This window comes from Syngnathus scovelli, chromosome 7 (genome assembly GCF_024217435.2).
Source record: "Syngnathus scovelli strain Florida chromosome 7, RoL_Ssco_1.2, whole genome shotgun sequence".
Classification (NCBI taxonomy): domain Eukaryota; kingdom Metazoa; phylum Chordata; class Actinopteri; order Syngnathiformes; family Syngnathidae; genus Syngnathus; species Syngnathus scovelli.
In genome coordinates this window covers 19028763-19047092 of record NC_090853.1, presented here as the reverse complement: position 1 = coordinate 19047092, position 18330 = coordinate 19028763, and the positions used below count along the sequence as shown (strand labels likewise).

Genomic DNA, 18330 nt, shown 5'->3' with positions numbered 1-18330 from the left:
AACATTCAAACAAAGCAATGTTTGTTTTGGAGCGATATGGCTGTTTGTCTCTACTGAACATCTAAATCGGACTATAACTGCAGCTTGGTTTGGTTTTTGGCTTTGACAAGCTTGTTTCCATTCATTCATTTATCTTCTGAATCGCTTATCAATACCATATACATAAAAATTTAAAATAAAAGATCTTTGCCCAGCTTAATCATAGGTTCATTGACACCTCTTCGGAACCAGGGTGCTCAGAGGAAGATGTACCAGTAGTTGTCTAATTTTAAACTCGATGGGTGGACAGCCACTCACGATACATACAGGCTCGCCAACAGCAGAAATTAATTTTGACATTATACCAGTTCTATATTAATTTGCACTGATGCTATTTAAAAACACACCACAATTCGTGATACAATACAAAGATAAACAATATTGTAACCTTCAATTTTACAAGTCCAGTCTTATTTCCACCCTCAGGTGAGAAGTGGTGACAGTGAGACTGAGAAACGTCTGAGGAAAGACCTAAAGAGGACCAAGACTTTACTGGCGGATGCTCAGATCATGTTAGACCACATAAAGAACAATGCGCCCAGCAAGCGCGAGATCGCTCAACTAAAGAACCAGGTAATCTGCTATTCATTTGCAGTAGAACTGAAGACTTTGTTTGATAAATTGCACCTTCTTATTCTCTTCTATTCTGTGTTTAGCTGGAGGAATCTGAATTCACTTGTGCAGCTGCAGTTAAATCCCGTAAATCCATGGAGGAGGAGATTGAAGACCTGCATGTCCAAATGGAAGATATCTCCAAAACAAAACAGGCAGTCAGTATTATTCTTTTTTTGTTCCCTCATCTTTTTAAGTATCTTTACTAAATTTTTCGTCACCACAGTTGACAGTGATAGAATTGTGGTATGTCATTTATCACTGGAAGAAGCAATGCTGTCATGGCATTTGAGATGAATGATTGATTGGTGGTGATCTTGTGGAGGTTGCAGTAAGGCTTTTATATAGCTGCTCCATCTGGACAGAATTAGAAAATTCCCTTTTTTAAGTCTTATCATTTCTGTTTTGTGTGTTTACATCTGTCTGATTTAAGTGCTCATTGAGCCTGCTTAAATTCCGATTTTTTAACGGAATACCTGTAGATTTGAATTGAAAACTTGACTGGGCAAGGTAGTGCAAATACTATACAAAGTAGCTGTCCCACATGAGGTTTGTAGGAACTTCAATCTTCTTATGCTTCTTTGAATTGGTCGTTAGACTGAATAAGAACTCCACTTTGACTTTAACATCAGACGACTTTACGCATCTCCCATGTAAAACAAGGGATGACTGTAAATGTTTACCGCATTTTGAAATAGAACCAAAATTTACACACTACCGTTCAAAAGTTTGGGGTCACTTAAAAATGTCCTTATTCTTAAGATAAAATAGCTATTTTTTAATGAGGACAACATTAAACTAATCAGGAATACACTATACAGTGATACCTCTATTTACGAATGCCTATACAGTGGAGCCTCGGTTTTCGACCACAATCCATTCCAGAAGGCTGTTCGAGAAGTGAATCGTTCGAATTCCGAATCATGTTCTCTCATTGCAAATAATGGGAAAAATTTAATCCGTTCCGAGCCCAAAAAAACCCCGCCTTTTTTGTCCGATCGCGCAACTGCAGCGCACCGCCGAACGCACAACTGTAGCGCGTCGCCGAGCGCGCAACTGCACCGCACTGGTCGCATTATTGTGACAGAGCCGTCACTGAAATTTAGAAAATATTTTTAAAGTCCTGGTTTCACTTTCCAAAATTTAAGTGGACCTCAGTGCGCAGGGAGCTTAATTTTGTCCAATCACGCAGCCGCAGCGCGCCGGGCGCTCACTGTCGCATTGCTTTCGGAGCGTCTTTGTGTTTTAGGATAGCTTTACTGCTCCCACTTGCTTCCTTTGGAGGCATGATTAGAGTTGATGCAATCCTCAGAGTAATGAGAATTTCGTCCGACATCCGAATTTTTTGTTCGAATACCGATTTGTTCGAGAACCGGGACGTTCGAAAACCAAGGTGTTAGAGATTTGCTCACTCCAACTTATTTTGCAAGAACCACACGGGAGACAAGCAAGTTCTTTTAGACACCTGCAGGTGGAGAGTTCACTCGCTCCAGGAATGAAGTCTGAAAACCCTCCCAACTGCAAGGACATATTTATTAAGAGAAAGAGTGGGGGCAAGAGTAGACTGAATAGGAAGCCCTTGTGCTAGTCAGGGGGTGTTTTACGACCTTGTGTAGGATGAGACAAGGTAGGTTATTTATTACCAGTTGCATTCCAACATAATCATACGATAAGGATAATCTGAAAAACCCTAACATCTCCCTCCTGTTTTATCATATGATTATGCCACCCCAAACAACAAAGACAAGTAAAAAAAACATATATACATGTATAATGAAGAAAGAAGAATAGTAAAAATAAAAAACAACAAACAATGATAGCAACACTTTCCAGTGAAGATGAGGCATTACCTTAATACCCCAGATCAAACTTATTGTGTAAGCGAAAAACCTGCTGGCCAGATGTTATTAGCAGGGAAATTCTTATACGGTCCCTTTGCCCTAGGCGACCAGAATGCTAACAATAAAAAACAAAAACAAAAACACAGAAACAGTACATCATTGTATCCATCTCTTGCGAAGCATTTTCTATGGTCAAATCATCAAGTTTCTGTAAAACATGCTCAACAGAACAGCATCTACGCAATCCACGTCCCATTATCATTATCACATCTGTCACGTCTAAGAAGTTGTATATGTGCTCGTGTTCTCGTCAGCTGATGATGTTCTAGTCTGTAGGTGTGGTCTGTCACACACACTGGCGCACACACTCGTATCCAGTTGGCAGGCAGCATCGGACAACTCTTGTGACCACAAAACCACGATCCGTTCTGAACAGGCACGTGCACTCATAGGATGCAGGTGAGGCAGTGCTTCCGAACTTCTGGACGAAGTAGGTCCCGTCCGATGGTGCAGCCATGTTGGTAGTAGAGCCCTTACACCTTGAAAACGGCTCTCTCATCCTGGCGCACAGCGGCGATGTCCAAAGCTCCCATCCAGTCTCCTCCTGGAGAGCAGTCATCGTTAACGCAGACGTGGGTCACGTTACCTTGGATGTAACATGTGTAATTCACTCCAGCTGGTCTCTCTGTGTAGGCCACTTGTGGTATTGTTCATCCTCTAACAGTCACATTGAGATTTGTCCAGAATAGCTGATCACAGGCACCGTCTGCAAGTCCAGGGCGGTAAGGGTCGGCATCTTGATATCCAACTCTTGGATGCCGTGTCCCTGTAAAACAATGCTCTAGACTTTCTTGCTACGTTTCACACAATAATAATGATGAGTAAATCATCAGATACCTCTCGTGCATACACTCCAACAAACGTTAAGCAGATGTGAGATAACTTGCATGAAGTCTACTAAACCAAACATTGAGTAAATATGGGATAACTTAAAAACTGTCCCGGTCAACAACAATTCATAAATAGAAACTACAAGGTATAATAGATAAAGAACTTCTCTTTAGCTAGACAAAGAACAAAGGTGTTCTGTTCATAACTAGTGAGGGCCTCTCACAGATAAGACAAGGAAGGGAGTATAAGAACTCCCTCAAACCTGGCAGATGTGTTGGCCTTGAGCGAAGGTATGAGACCTCCGGTTCAGGCCGGCCAGCGCTTCTACAAAACTAATTATCCTGACATTTCCCCACTGTTTATCACATATTTGCTCAAATTCACACATCACCGTAAACAACCCCTTTTCTCGACCCTCAGTCGTCGGATCACATTCATGAGGACAAATATGTTTACACCAAAGGATAAACGTTGGGATGTCATCATTCAGAATCCCACGGATCTGGGAAAAGTCTGGTAACACAGATGTAGGAATTTTGCCATCAACATCATCATGTTGCCGCTCAGACATTAGGTATATCTGAGCAATCTCGTCCTCCATGGGCGATAGATATTACTGTAGTGACGAGACGATTAAACAGAGCACAAAGACACGGTATGCAACATCCACACAAGGTGAGCATAGCAGCAATACTGCAACTGATGGTAAAATTGAGGACACAATGGCGTCCATCAGGGGCGGTGTTGTTGGGGGTGAAGGTGCAGCATTGTTCTCCAAACATTGCGCAGACGCCTCCTTTCTCAGACAACAACATATCATGAGCATTGTGGTTCTGGATCGACATTGGGGAAGGCGTGGCTAGCTGTTCATGCACTGCCTCGAGCCCCGCTTGTGTCCGTTTGCCCAATTTCTGCATGTTGTAATGGATGTAATTTATCCTGTCTACGTTCTTGTTCATCGTTCACCAGCAGCAAATGGAGGACTCCCATCCCGCTGCAATTTGGTCATTTAATTCTTATTAATCAGGAACTCCTCTAGGGACTCCAATTGCATCAATTTCGGTCAAATCATCGTCGCCTCTCAAATTTAAAGATATTTTGTTTTTTACCAGCTTTTTCCCCAGATCTTGGCATGTTGATGTATATACAATTTCGCTTGACTACATTTTCTGAAAGCAATGGCTTCTTTTTTTTTCTTTTTTCTCTCAATGGATATTATATAGACTGCTCTATCACACACTTCACAATCCAGTAGACGTGACAGATTTCACACAATCTTTGGTCAATGGCAACGGTACAACATAAATAATTGGTCGCAAATCCATACATATGACATATTCAATTTTTTTTCTGTCTTTGCAGCTTGTTTTGCCATAAGCAATCAATTGTTTCTTTTTTTCAGTTACTCTTATAGTTAGTTACCTGAAACAAATTATCCACATTCATTCTAGATATTCATCCCATTCTTTAACATCTACAGAGGTTGTTGACAAAGTACACATATAAACATCATACTTTCATGGCAGTCCAGATCCGACACAGCAGATCATCCTGCAAAGGTCAAATTGATCTTTTAAATTGGAGGCATTCAGTGTTTTTGTTTTTGTTGAAACCAGCTCTACAAAAAAAAAAAATGTTTTGTTTTGAAAATGTTTTGAATATGAATCAAATCCATATGTTGTATAAAGCTGACTGACCTGCCCCACTATCCAAGTCAAGTCAAGTCAAGTCAAGTTTATTTGTATAGCCCTAAATCACAAACAGTCTCAAAGGGCTTCACATAGCCAAAATTGACAATTATTCTCAAAGCATCCCCTGATCATAAGCTCCCAAAAGGGCAAGGAAAAACTCAAAAAACCCCTACCAGGGGAAAATGAGAAACCTTGAGAAGGGACCACAGATTGGAAGGATCCCCCTTTCAGGATCACCAGGTTATAATGGATGCAGAGAGTACACAAGTAATACATAATATGAAAATCAATGAAAAAAATGGATGTCGGAGGTGCCCTCGATTGTCCTGGCAGTGTCCTCAAGGGGGCCGAGCCGCAGCTCCCCCATCCCGAACTGGTCCCCGAGAATCCAGCCAGCCGCTATCCGCTTTTGAGCCACCTAACCCCCTCCCCAGCCGGGGAGGAGGTGGGCAGAGAGAACAGAACAAACTCCGGCCAAATCGGCCATCACAAGTTAGTTAAAGGCCATCTCATAGAAATGTGTCTTTAAACGTGTCTTAAATGTTTCTACTGAGGTAGTAGTTCTAATATCCATTGGTAGGGCATTCCAAAGCTCTGGAGCCCGAATAGAGAATGCTCTAGACCCTGCAGACATTTTCTTGGCCCTCGGTATAACTAAAAGACTAGCGTTTTGCGAACGAAGGTTACGAGACGGAACATAAGGAACGACTAGGTCGACGAGATATGAAGGCGCCAAGCCATGCAGTGCTTTATAGGTTAGTAGAAGAACCTTGAAGTCACATCTTAAATGGACCGGGAGCCAATGTAATTCGGCTAATATTGGGGTAATGTGATCAAATTTTCTTGACCGTGAGAGCAGCCTCGCAGCGGCATTTTGCACTAACTGTAGACTTTTAATACTGGATTTAGGAAGACCAGAGAATAATACATTACAGTAGTCCAGGCGCGACGTGACGAACGCATGTATAATAGTTTCCGCATCCCCGGTCGAGAGGATAGGACGAATCTTAGCAATATTACGAAGGTGAAAAAACGCAATCCTGGTTATATTCTTAATGTGTTTTTGAAAGGAGAGCGTTTGGTCAAATATTACCCCGAGATTAGTTACCGTATCACTCTGAGTGATAGTACGGTTATCTATAGTTATAGTGGTTTCCTTAAATAAATGTTGATAACGAGTAGGACCAATTATCAACATCTCAGTTTTGTCCGGGTTAAGACGAAGGAAGTTGAGAGACATATCCCTCCTCTTGAGCCATGTGACACGCACCATGGCTCAATATTGCTCACCATTTGCATAGGTTCTTTGGTGGGGTAGGTCATTTATAGATGCCATTCTCTAATCTTGCCCCTTTTTTCGTCCATAATTGAATTTCTATGGACTTTGTCGCTGCACATCTTTAAAAATGTTTCAGTGATCTAATCTGCTTCTTGTGTATATAAAATTTGAAGTGTCTTTTGCGCTGCAGCTTTGTGGTTCTGTCTGCAAGCTTGTTACCTCTTGACACCTTATCAATCTCGTGTGTGTGTGTACTGCACACGTGCACATAGCTACTTTTCGTGGCAATTGGACTGTTTTGACAACTAGCTTAGCAAGTAAATGGATGGCCTCCCCGAATGGGGAGCGACTCAGCTAGCAAATGATTAGACATTTTCACTTTCTTGTAGTTTCTTTAGTTACTTTTCAATCGTTTTCTCATTGTTTATCACAAGAATCTTAGAAATTTGAATACGAATCAAAACGTATGTTTTATTTTACTCAATTGTATGATTTAGAGAATCCATATGTAGTAAAGCGTTGTATTACTACATATGATTTCATCATCATTTAATTTGACTTTCTCTCCAAAACGCTTCTTAATTTCTCAGTTCACGCATCTTCTACATGTGTTACTGGTTCTCCAGTTTTTTCTGTAGTTAATTATCAATCCAAAAGCTACGTGTTTTCTTTTTAGCATTCAACCTGCTCAAAATCACTCTTTCATCAAAGTCGCTCTACTAATTTTCTATAGTAGTCGCCAACGACTTCAACCATTCAACCTTTCATTCAGGCAATCATTCATCAATGCTCATCATATGCATCTCACACAGTCCAAAAAGGAGTCTTCTTATCACATTGGTCCCATTTCATCCAAGCTCACCACACAACATTCATATATCATTTTCAACTCAAGTTTCCTGGTAGAACAATCCACCAATTAAAAAACTTAACTAAAACAAACAACTGGCAAATTAATCTGAATTTTTTCTTTGTTTTTAAATTTGAAGAAGTCAATCTCTCAGATTTAGCTTGCATTTAGAATTTTGTATAATCTTATAACACAACCAATCAATTATTCCTATTAAATGTAGCATTGCAAAATATTAAATTCACAATTTAGCGTCTTCCAATTCCCGAAAGCATGTTCTGTTGTTTTGTTTACTTCGAATTTCTCATGTTGGCTCGACACTTAACATGCACTAGTGTGGATTAGTTTCTGCTCGCAAACAGATTTCTCTCTTTTCCTCTCATTTTTATCTGTCAAAATTGTTTCTGTTCTGCGGTGTAAATTGAATAGACAACAGTCTAGCACATTTCTTTATACTAAAAGTTTAGCCAATCTTCATCAATTTAACACATACGCACACACATGCACACTTCTCGCGTGCGGAAGGTAGGTCCCAGCACCAATGATTCGTCACAGGCTAGCCATTTCCTGTGGTCGATCATGAGCTGGTCCCTCCCATGCACACAAGGACAGCACATTCTAATTTTATTTATTTATCTTCTAGAAGCAAGTTGCATTTCTTTACCACTTGATTTGCATATTTTAACTTCAGTGTAACACAATTTGATCCCTATTCATTTGTAATTGGGCATACAAACAGCATTGTCATACTTCTTGTGTGGACAGGGGCTCTAACAATCTAAAAAGATTTTTGATAACCTGACAATGACATGTTTTGCTGTCATATGGGAGAGGTTTCAGATCTTTTAAATTTCGATACATGATTTGCATAGGACCGGAAACTCCTCTTGCCCCTTGCTTGAGCCGCGGCTTGAGCTGCAGCCTTGCACCTGCTCACAGGGGCCTTATTGTCTCCTGGTCTGACAAACACTTGTGACCGCATCAGTTTTCATCTTTCGAGCTTTTGTCTCTTGAATTCGTTCTCATCTCTTTGTGAAGATTTCAACTACACTCTAGCACTTCTACCACTTCTTCCACATTTCAAATTTCCTTGTGCTCCATACATTTTCTTCCACTTCAGCATGTATTGCATGCAATTAAGAAATTTACTTGCCATGAACTTCTCATCTCAAAGAAGAGCAGAGCAAGAGATTTACTGTTCTTATTTCCCATCTTAATTTTAGTAGTTTAAGGTTTTACAATTCTTTTTTCAATTTTTTTTTCTTTGAGGATCCTCAATGCAGGTTTAAATTGACCTTTCAACACATTACTAGCCTGTTTTATTGCCGTGGATCAACGATAGAACTGCTTTTTAGTCAATTTATCCTACTAGTCACACACTCAATCACACAAACTCCAGCGCTTTTTTAGGCCTATCCAGGGATGGGTGTAAAACCCTCCCAAACAGCTTTGGAAAAACGGACAAAAGAAAAAATCTACGCCCTTCTTCAATTAAGAAAAAGCAGCTCTGTTTTTCTTAGCCCGTTTCTTCCACTGGGACTTGAACCCAAGCTGTTCTTTGGTTTGGAAAAACATACAAAGAAAAATCTACGCCCTTCTTTGATTAACAAAAAAAGAAGCTCTGTGTTTCTTAGCACGTTCCTTCCACTGGGACTCTAACCCAAGCCAGATCCCTCAGCTCGGAAGAACAGACAAAGAAGAGTCTACGCACCTCTTCGATGAACAAAAAAGAAGCTCTGCTTTTCTTAGCCTGTTCATTCCACTGGGACTTGAACCCAAGCTGGCTCTCGTGCACCTCTACATTTTACGCGTTTCACAACAACACAATCGCACAACTTCAGGCCTTTAACTTACTTGTCCCCTGGTTTGTTGCACTGCCGGGTCCCATCAATCCATCTCTGTCAGACGAAGGCAGACCTAAGATTCTGGCCCAGCGAAGAATTCTCCTCCCAGGACTTTCTCCTCCAGGTCCTCCTAATGGACGCTGGCTTGTCGACAATGCAGCACGTTCTTCTTCGTCAGACAGATAGCGAGTATGAGGGGTCCCGGGTTTCGGCACCAAAATGTTAGAGATTTGCTCACTCCAACTTATTTTGCAAGAACCACACGGGAGACAAGCAAGTTCTTTTAGACACCTGCAGGTGGAGAGTTCACTCGCTCCAGGAATGAAGTCTGAAAACCCTCCCAACTGCAAGGACATATTTATTAAGAGAAAGAGTGGGGGCAAGAGTAGACTGAATAGGAAGCCCTTGTGCTAGTCAGGGGGTGTTTTACGACCTTGTGTAGGATGAGACAAGGTAGGTTATTTATTACCAGTTGCATTCCAACATAATCATACAATAAGGATAATCTGAAAAACCCTAACACAAGGCTCCACTGTACTCCACTGAGCTATATGATGTAATTTCCCAGTTTCCCAGCACAACTAGGAACCATGTGTGCGCTTCCTGCTTCAACGGGCATACAAAAAGTATGTTTAGGTTGTTAATACATGTGAGTTCACTGACTAATGCCCTTGGAATACACAGTCGACACGAGACGGTACAATATGTAAGCATACCACGTTGGTGACGTCTGGCATAGATGAAGCTTTCACTATTTTCTGACATACTTATAAGTGTATTCTTTTTCTGTTTGTTCTTCCACTCCAGCTGGAAGAACAGCTGAGTCGTCTGCAAAGGGAGAAGAATGACTTGCAGACAAAAATGGAGGAAGACCAGGAAGATTTGAATGAGCTAATGAAGAAGCACAAGGCTGCTGTGGCTCAGGTCTGTTATTTTTGCCTGCATTACAGTCACCATGGATGGATAGAAAGGGTTTGAGTGAGTGAGTGAGTGAGTGAGTGAGTGAGTGAGTGAGTGAGTGAGTGAGTGAGTGAGTGAGTGAGTGAGTGAGTGAGGGGGAGCGTTGGGCAAATTAAATGAAAATATAGTGTATTGTTGTCACAATTTGATTATATATATTGATATATATTATAACTCGATATTTGATTGAATTTGATTTCTGATAAAGGTCTCCAAATAAAGATTTTAAATTCTAGGACAATACAACATTGTAATCAGTTTAATACACTAAGAAGACAAGATTTTATATCTACATTTTTATTGGTGAAATGTGCTTGATAAATGAAATTCAAAAGGTCAAGCATATCAGCAAACTACCGTATTTTTCGGACTAAAAGTCGCTCCGGAGTACAAGTCGCATCAGCCATAAAATGCACACTAAAGATGAAAAAAAACATATACAGTGGAGCCTTGGTTTTGGAACGTCCTGGTTCTTGAACAAATCGGTATTCGAACAAAAAATTCTAGATTTTTTTTGCTTCGGATGTCGGACGAAATTCGGTTGTCGAACCTCGCAAGATGAGCCGAGAGGAACCGCATGCCAACTGACTCCGTTCGTTATTACATTCTCGTTACTCTGAGGATTGCATCAACTCTAATCATGCCTCCAAAGGAAGCAAGTGGGAGCAGTAAAGCCATCCTAAAACACAAAGACGCTCCTAAAGCAATGTGACAGTGAGTGCCCAGGTTGTGCGATCGGACCAAATTAAGCTCCCTGCGCACTGAGGTCCACTTAAATTTTGGAAAGTCCATTAGGACTTTAAAAATATCTTCTAAATTTTAGCAACCGCTCTGTCACAATAATGCTACCAGCGCGGTGCAGTTGCGCGCTATTATTGACACAGAGGATGAATATTCCAATGGGTTTAATGATTTGGAGTGACACGGATGGTTCATTAAAATTGTTGTTAATATTACATATACCGTATTTTTTGGACTAAAAGTCGCTCCAGAGTACAAGTCGCACCAGCCATAAAATGCACAATAAAGAGGAAAAAAACATATGTAAGTTCAACCGGAGTTTAAGTCGCATTTTGGGGGAAGTGTATTTGACAAAATCCAACACCAAGAACAGACATGAACCAGCAACAACAGGCTAAACGATACGGTATGCTAACGTGACATGAACACAAACGAGGAGCTGAGAACGGGCCTGATGTAGCATTAACAGTTATTGAAATAACTATAACATAAATAACATGTTTATCAAACCATCCGTCACACCAAATCATTAAATCCGTCGATCGAATTCGTCCTCCATTCTGTAAACAACGCCGCATGTGCGGCGCGCCGCTGACGTCGGACTCGTCGTCAGTTGCAGTTCATATTACAGTAATCCCTTGCTACATCGCGGTTTCACTACATCGCGGATTTGTTTTTCCAAATTAAAAAAAAATAAGATTCCAAATAAAACTTTTAAAATGAGGAATTATGGCACAAATGTTACCCACTCGTCAGCAGAAGGCGGGGAGTGCCCACACAATTGCGGTGCATCCACTTGTACCTTTTTTAAAAAATATATATATATTAATAAGAGTTCTAAAAACACTTTTAAGAGTGTTATAACTTGTTATAGAAAAATCATTATAATAATAAAACAGTTCTAAAAACATATTTACAGTATGTAAACTTGTACCTTATTAAAATTGTTATAATAATAAAAGCTGTTCTAAAAAGATATTTAAAGTATGTGTTAAGAATTCTCCATGTTATTTATGTTATTCAGCCGTGCTTTGATTGAGGTAGGGTGCGTTATTTTGAAGGCCGTTTTCAGATGATACCATTTCAAATCATTAAATCTCCTGACTCTGGAAGTCAATGAATGGAAGTCATTGTCAGTGAGGCTCCAATTATTCCACAGCCATAGTGCGCCCTCATGCGGTTTAAAGTGAAAATATTTGAAGTGATCAACTATACTAGTAAGTAATGTGTTAACGATCAAGTAAAAATTTGTAAATAATTTCACATATGTCGCTCCTGAGTATAGGTCTTCCCGCACCCAAACTATGAAAAAAAAATGCGACTTATAGTCCGAAAAATATGGTAATTAGGCCAGATGCATTATTAAAAAAACATTGAAATTAAATATGAAGCTGACTCAATACAGCAATTCAAAATTCAGAGATCTCCTACACCCCCATGACCAGGGAGTAATTCAGTGTTGAACTGCCACTGCTGAAATGTAATAATTTTGGTAGATGAGGATAAACGGTTCAGAAAGTGAATAAATGAATGAATAATTTTAATCATCCATTAAATGACAGAAAGTGGAATACGTTGATTTTGCAAAGTGTTGCTAAAATGAACATCATGCTAGCTGCTGTTGGGCACAGCCATGATAGCCTTCTGACTCTCTCGATAATGTCCACACACTGCATTGGCCGAAAATTGAATTTCCTGATGCAAGACCATTCCGCAATTCAATGCGTTACTGAATCAAGAAGTAAATTCAGTGTCACATTTATTCAAGTAAGCAAGTTATCAGATCATGTAATTTCTCAAATCCAACACCCAGAGATGCAAATTTCACACCCCAGTCACGTTGAAATACATTTACCGTATTTTTCTGACTAAAAGTCACTCCAGAATATAGGTCGCATTAGCCATAAAATGCACAATAACGTGAAAAAAACCCATATATAAGTCGCTCCGGAGTATAAGTCGCATTATGGGGGAAATTTATTCGACAAAATCCAACACAACATGAACGAGCAACAACAAGCTAAACGATAGGTATGCTAACGTGACATAAACAGAAACGAAGAGCTGAGAACGGGCCTGATGTAACATTCTGAGTTATTCAAATAACTATTACATAAATAACACGTTTATAAAACCATCTGTGTCACTCCAATTCATTAAATCCATCGATCGTCCTTTATGTCAACAATGGGTGCGCGGCGCTTGCACTTCAAAATATTCCACAGGCCCATATAACGATATATAAATTATATATCAAATAACTATTATATAAGCAATAATATTATCAAACCATCTGTGTCACTCCAAATCATTAAATCCTTCGATCAAATTCGTCGTCCTTTGTCAACGCCGCGCGTGCGCCCTGACATCAGCCTCGTTGTTATTCCACAGATCTAGTACATAACTATATTGTAGCATTAACAAAGTACAAGGACCCAAGCACTGGCGTCGACTTCCAGGCGTGTGGCGGTGTGGCACTTCCAGCCACGGAGGTGGAAGAGAGCTCCATAGAATAGGACTGGGCGTGCGTAAAAGCCATGTCCGAGCCCCATCCACCGTCCCCGGAAAGCCACCCGACCGAGCACCGTCCCCCGACTTCCATCCACGGAGGTGAAAGAGAGCTCCGTACAGTAGGACCGGGCGTGCGTAAAAGCCATGTCCGAGCCCCATCCACCTTCCCCGGACAGCCACCCGGCCGAGCGCCGGCCCCCGACTTCCATCCACGGAGGTGAAAGAGAGCTCCGTAGAGTAGGACCGGGCGTGCGTAAAAGCCATAATAGTTTTTCAAACCTTCTGTGTCACTCATCCATCCATCCATCCATCTTCTTCCGCTTATCCGGGGTCGGGTCGCGGGGGCAGCAGCTTTAGGAGGGACTCCCAGACTTCCCTCTCCCCAGCCACTTCGTCCAGCTCATCCCGGGGGATCTCAAGGCGTTCCCAGGCCAGCTGAGAGACATAGTCTCTCCAGCGTGTCCTGGGTCGTCCCCGGGGTCTCCTACCGGTGGGACATGCCCGGAACACCTCCCCAGGGAGGCGTCCAGGAGGCATCCTGATAAGATGCCCGAGCCACCTCATCTGGCTCCTCTCAACGTGGAGGAGTAGCGACTCTACTCCGAGTCTCTCCCGGACAACCGAGCTTCTCACCCTATCTCTAAGGGAGAGCCCGGACATCCTGCGGAGAAAACTCATTTCGGCCGCTTGTATCCGGGATCTCGTTCTTTCGGTCACGACCCATAGCTCGTGACCATAGGTGAGGGTAGGAGCGTAAATCGACCGGTAATTTGAGAGCTTTGCCTTTTGGCTCAGCTCTCTCTTCACCACAACGGACCGGTACAGGGTCCGCATTACTGCCGACGCTGCACCGATCCGCCTGTCGATCTCACGCTCCATCCTCCCCTCACTCGTGAACAAGACTCCAAGATACTTGAACTCCTCCACTTGGGGCAGGATCTCATCCCCGATCCGGAGAGGGCATTCCACCCTTTTCCGATCAAGCACCATGGACTCGGATTTGGAGGTGCTGACCCTCATCCCGACCGCTTTACACTCGGCTGCGAACCGTTCCAGCGAGAGCTGGAGATCACGGCCTGAAGAAGCCAACAGCACCACGTCATCTGCAAAAAGCAGAGACGCGATGCTGAGGTCCCCAAACCGGACCCCCTCAACGCCTCGGCTGCGCCTAGAAATTCTGTCCATAAAAATTATGAACAGAATCGGTGACAAAGGGCAGCCTTGGCGGAGTCCAACCCTCACTGGGAACGAATCCGACTTACTGCCGGAAATGCGGACCACACTTTGGCATCGGTGATACAGGGACCGAACCGCCCAGCTCAGTGGCCTAGTAGTAGAGTGTCCGCCCTGAGACTGGAAGGTTGTGGGTTCAAACCCCGGCCGGGTCATACCAAAGACTATAAAAATGGGACCCATTGCCTCCCTGCTTGGCACTCAGCATTAAGTCAAAGTCAAAGTCAAAGTCTCCTTTATTGTCAATTCCTCCGCATGTCAAGACACACAAAGTGATCGAAATTACGTTTCTCACTATCCCAGGGTGACAAGACAGAGTTCACAACGCACATGCAAGTAAACAACACAGGAAAAATAACACAAGAAGTCAACATCAATGAACAATAAGCGTGATAGCACGCTAGCCGTTTGCGATGCACAGCAGAGTCCGGTAAGATGACAGTCAACCAGGCCACTGTGAACACGAGCACACAGCAGGCACGCACTGTCCGGTTCGTGGATCCTATCAGGCGAACGCAACCCATCTTGTCGTCCCGCGAACGAACGTACGCCAGGAGAATGGAAGGCACGGCTGGGCGAGCTGGGTTGGCCGCAAGCCTGGCCCGACATCTCCGCGCTGGCACCTCTTCCGCTGCCTCGCAGCCCCGCTGCCGACGCATCCCAACAATGCTCCAGGACAGAGCAGTCCGAGCTCACGACGCAGTCCAACCGGGGGAGGAAGAGCAGGCCAGTCCGGCGTCGCTCCATGACGAAGCAGTCCGAGTGCCCTTAATCTCTCCGCACCAAAGCCCAGAACGCCATAAAACCCACTTCCGCCGATGTTGAGCAGAACATGCCCGCCGCACTAGTAGCACGACGTATCACACGAGACGAACACACAAAAAACTGCCGAACAAACACTCAGTAAACACTCACAAAACACCGAACGGGACAGAGAGTGGCCGCTGCGTGTGCACGCGCCGCCATCTTGAACAGTGGTTGGAATTGGGGGGGTTAGATCACCAAATGATTCCCGAGCGCGGCACCGCTGCTGCTCACTGCTCCCCTCTCCCCCAGGGGATGGATCAAAATCACATGGGGATGGGTTAAATGCAGAGGACAAATTTCACCACACCCAGATGTGTGTGTGACGATGATCATTGGGACTTTAGGGGACTTTGACTTATCAGTTGGCTCGGCACTCCGTACTCCCGAAGCACCCTCCACAGAACCTCCCGAGGGACACGGTCGAACGCCTTCTCCAAGTCCACAAAACACATGTGGACTGGTTGGGCGAACTCCCATGCACCCTCGAGGATCCTGCCGAGGGTATAGAGCTGGTCCACTGTTCCACGGCCAGGACGAAAGCCACACTGCTCCTCCTGAATCCGAGGTTCGACCTCCCGACGGACCCTCCTCTCCAGCACCCCTGAATAGACCTTACCAGGGAGGCTGAGGAGTGTGATTCCCCTGTAATTGGAACACACCCTCCGGTCCCCCTTCTTAAAGAGGAGAACTACCACCCCAGTCTGCCAATCCAGAGGCACTGTCCCCGATGTCCACGCAACGTTGTAGAGGCGTGTCAGCCATGACAGGCCCACAACTTCCAGAGCCTTTAAGAACAGCTCCGCTTCACACGAGTGTCCAAAACATGCGGCCGCAAGTCCGACGACACGACTACAAAGTCGATCATCAAACTGCGGCCTAGGGTGTCATGGTGCCAAGTGCACACATGGACACCCTTATGCTTGAACATGGTGTTCATTATTGAAAATCCGTGTCGAGCACAGAAGTCCAACAATAGAACACCGCTCGGGTTCAGATCGCGGGGGCCGTTCCAGGTCCAATCATGCCCTTCCAGGTCTCACTGTCATTGCCCACGTGAGCATTGAAGTCATCCAGTAGAACGATGGAGTCCCCAGAAGGAGCGCTCTCCAGCACTTCCTCCAGGGACCCCAAGAAGGGTGGGTACTCTGAGCTGCCGTTTGGTGCATAGACACAAACAACAGTCAGGACCCGTCCCCCCCACCCGAAGGCGGAGGGAGGCTACCCTCTCGTTCACCGGGGTGAACCCCAATGTGCAGGCGCCCAGCCGGGGGGCAATAAGTATACCCACACCTGCTCGACGCCTCTCACCGTGGGCAACTCCAGAGTGGAAGAGAGTCCAGCCCCTCTCGAGAGGGCTTGTACCGGAACCCAAACTGTGCGTGGAGGCTAGTCCGACTATATCTAGTCGGAATTTTTCTGCCTCGCACACCAGCTCGGGCTCCTTTCCAGCCAGAGAGGTGACATTCCATGTCCCAAGAGCCAGCTTCTGCAGCCGGGGATCAGACCGCCAAGGTCCCTGCCTTTGGCTGCCGCCCAGCTCATATTGCACCCGACCCCTTCGGCCCCTCTCACAGGTGCTGAGCCCATGGGAAGGGGGACCCACGTTTCCATTTCGGGCTATGCCCGGCCGGGCCCCATGGGCGAAGGCCCGGCCACCAGACGCTCGCCTTCGAGCCCCGCCTCCAGGCCTGGCTCCAGAGGGAGGCCCTGGTGACCCGCGTCCGGGCGAGGGAAAACAAAGTCCATTTGTGTTTTTCATCATAAGGGGCTTGGGTGAGCCGTGCTTTGTCTGACCCCTCACCTAGGACCCGTTTGCCATGGGTGACCCTACCAGGGGCATGAAGCCCCCGACAACATGGCTCCTAGGATCATAGGGGCACGCAAACCCCTCCACCACGATAAGGTGACGACTCATGGAGGGGTTCTGTGTCACTCCAAAACATTAAATCCTTCAAACTCTTCGTCCTCCGTGTCACTTACAAACAAAGCCGCTAATGATGCCGGTAGTACGTGGGGCCCTTCGTCATCATCGTCATCCCGTGATCGAATCTTTGTCCTTTATGTAAACAACCGCCGCGCCGCGCTGCGCTGCTGACGTCACTTGAAATTCAAATTACAGTAATCCCTTGCTACATCGCGGTTCGTTTATCGCGGTTTAACTTTTTTATTTTTTTTATTTTGAAAATTTATGAAAAAAATCACATATAAGTCGCTCCTCAGTATAAGTCGCCCCCCCCCACCACCCAAACTATGGGAACAAAAACGCGACCTATAGTCCGAAAAATACGAAATACGAAAAATACGGTATTTTAAAAAAGCTCAGTGGCCTAGTAGTAGAGTGTCCGCCCTGAGACTGGAAGGTTGTGGGTTCAAACCCCGGCCGGGTCATACCAAAGACTATAAAAATGGGACCCATTGCCTCCCTGCTTGGCACTCAGTATTAAGGGTTGGAATTGGGGGGGTTAGATCACCAAATGATTCCCGAGCGCGGCACCGCTGCTGCTCACTGCTCCCCTCTCCCCCAGGGGATGGATCAAAATCACATGGGGATGGGTTAAATGCAGAGGACAAATTTCACCACACCCAGATGTGTGTGTGACGATGATCATTGGGACTTTTTGGGACTTTAATGTTTTCTCCAGACTACTAGTAGGGTCCTTGTGTTCTTACAATAATTTATTATATAGTTTTGTTAACCCTTTTAAAATCATACTCTGTTTTTGTGGTTTCAGTCTGCCCAGAACTTGGCTCAGATCAGTGACCTTCAAGCACAGTTGGAAGAGACCCTCAAAGAGAAGCAGGAAGTGCATGAGACGGTATGTGCAATATTTTTCTGCTTCAGGTATAGCATTGACTTTTAAAGAGATTGCCAGTGAATACATAGAACGTTAATTCAGTGGAAAGACGTTAAACCAAATATTTCTTCCTGGACGCCTCACTTAATTGTTAGTGAACAGAAATCAAGCAAATAGGTTAATAGATTGATGTGTTAGTTCAAATGTTTTCTGGATAAACTGTATACTGGACATTA

General features: G+C 44.2%; 1 protein-coding gene across 13 annotated transcripts in view; it reads left to right on the top strand.

Annotated features, from left to right (window-relative positions):
* Positions 1 to 18330, top strand: part of LOC125971900 (unconventional myosin-XVIIIa) — a 172512-nt gene that overhangs the window by 126761 nt on the left and 27421 nt on the right. For all 13 annotated transcript variants that reach the window (XM_049725041.2, XM_049725045.2, XM_049725043.2 and 10 more), the window contains 4 exons: positions 466 to 612; positions 696 to 809; positions 9855 to 9971; positions 18032 to 18115. In XM_049725041.2, coding sequence (XP_049580998.1) covers positions 466 to 612; positions 696 to 809; positions 9855 to 9971; positions 18032 to 18115 — 462 coding nt within the window. The remainder of the gene's footprint in view (positions 1 to 465; positions 613 to 695; positions 810 to 9854; positions 9972 to 18031; positions 18116 to 18330) is intronic.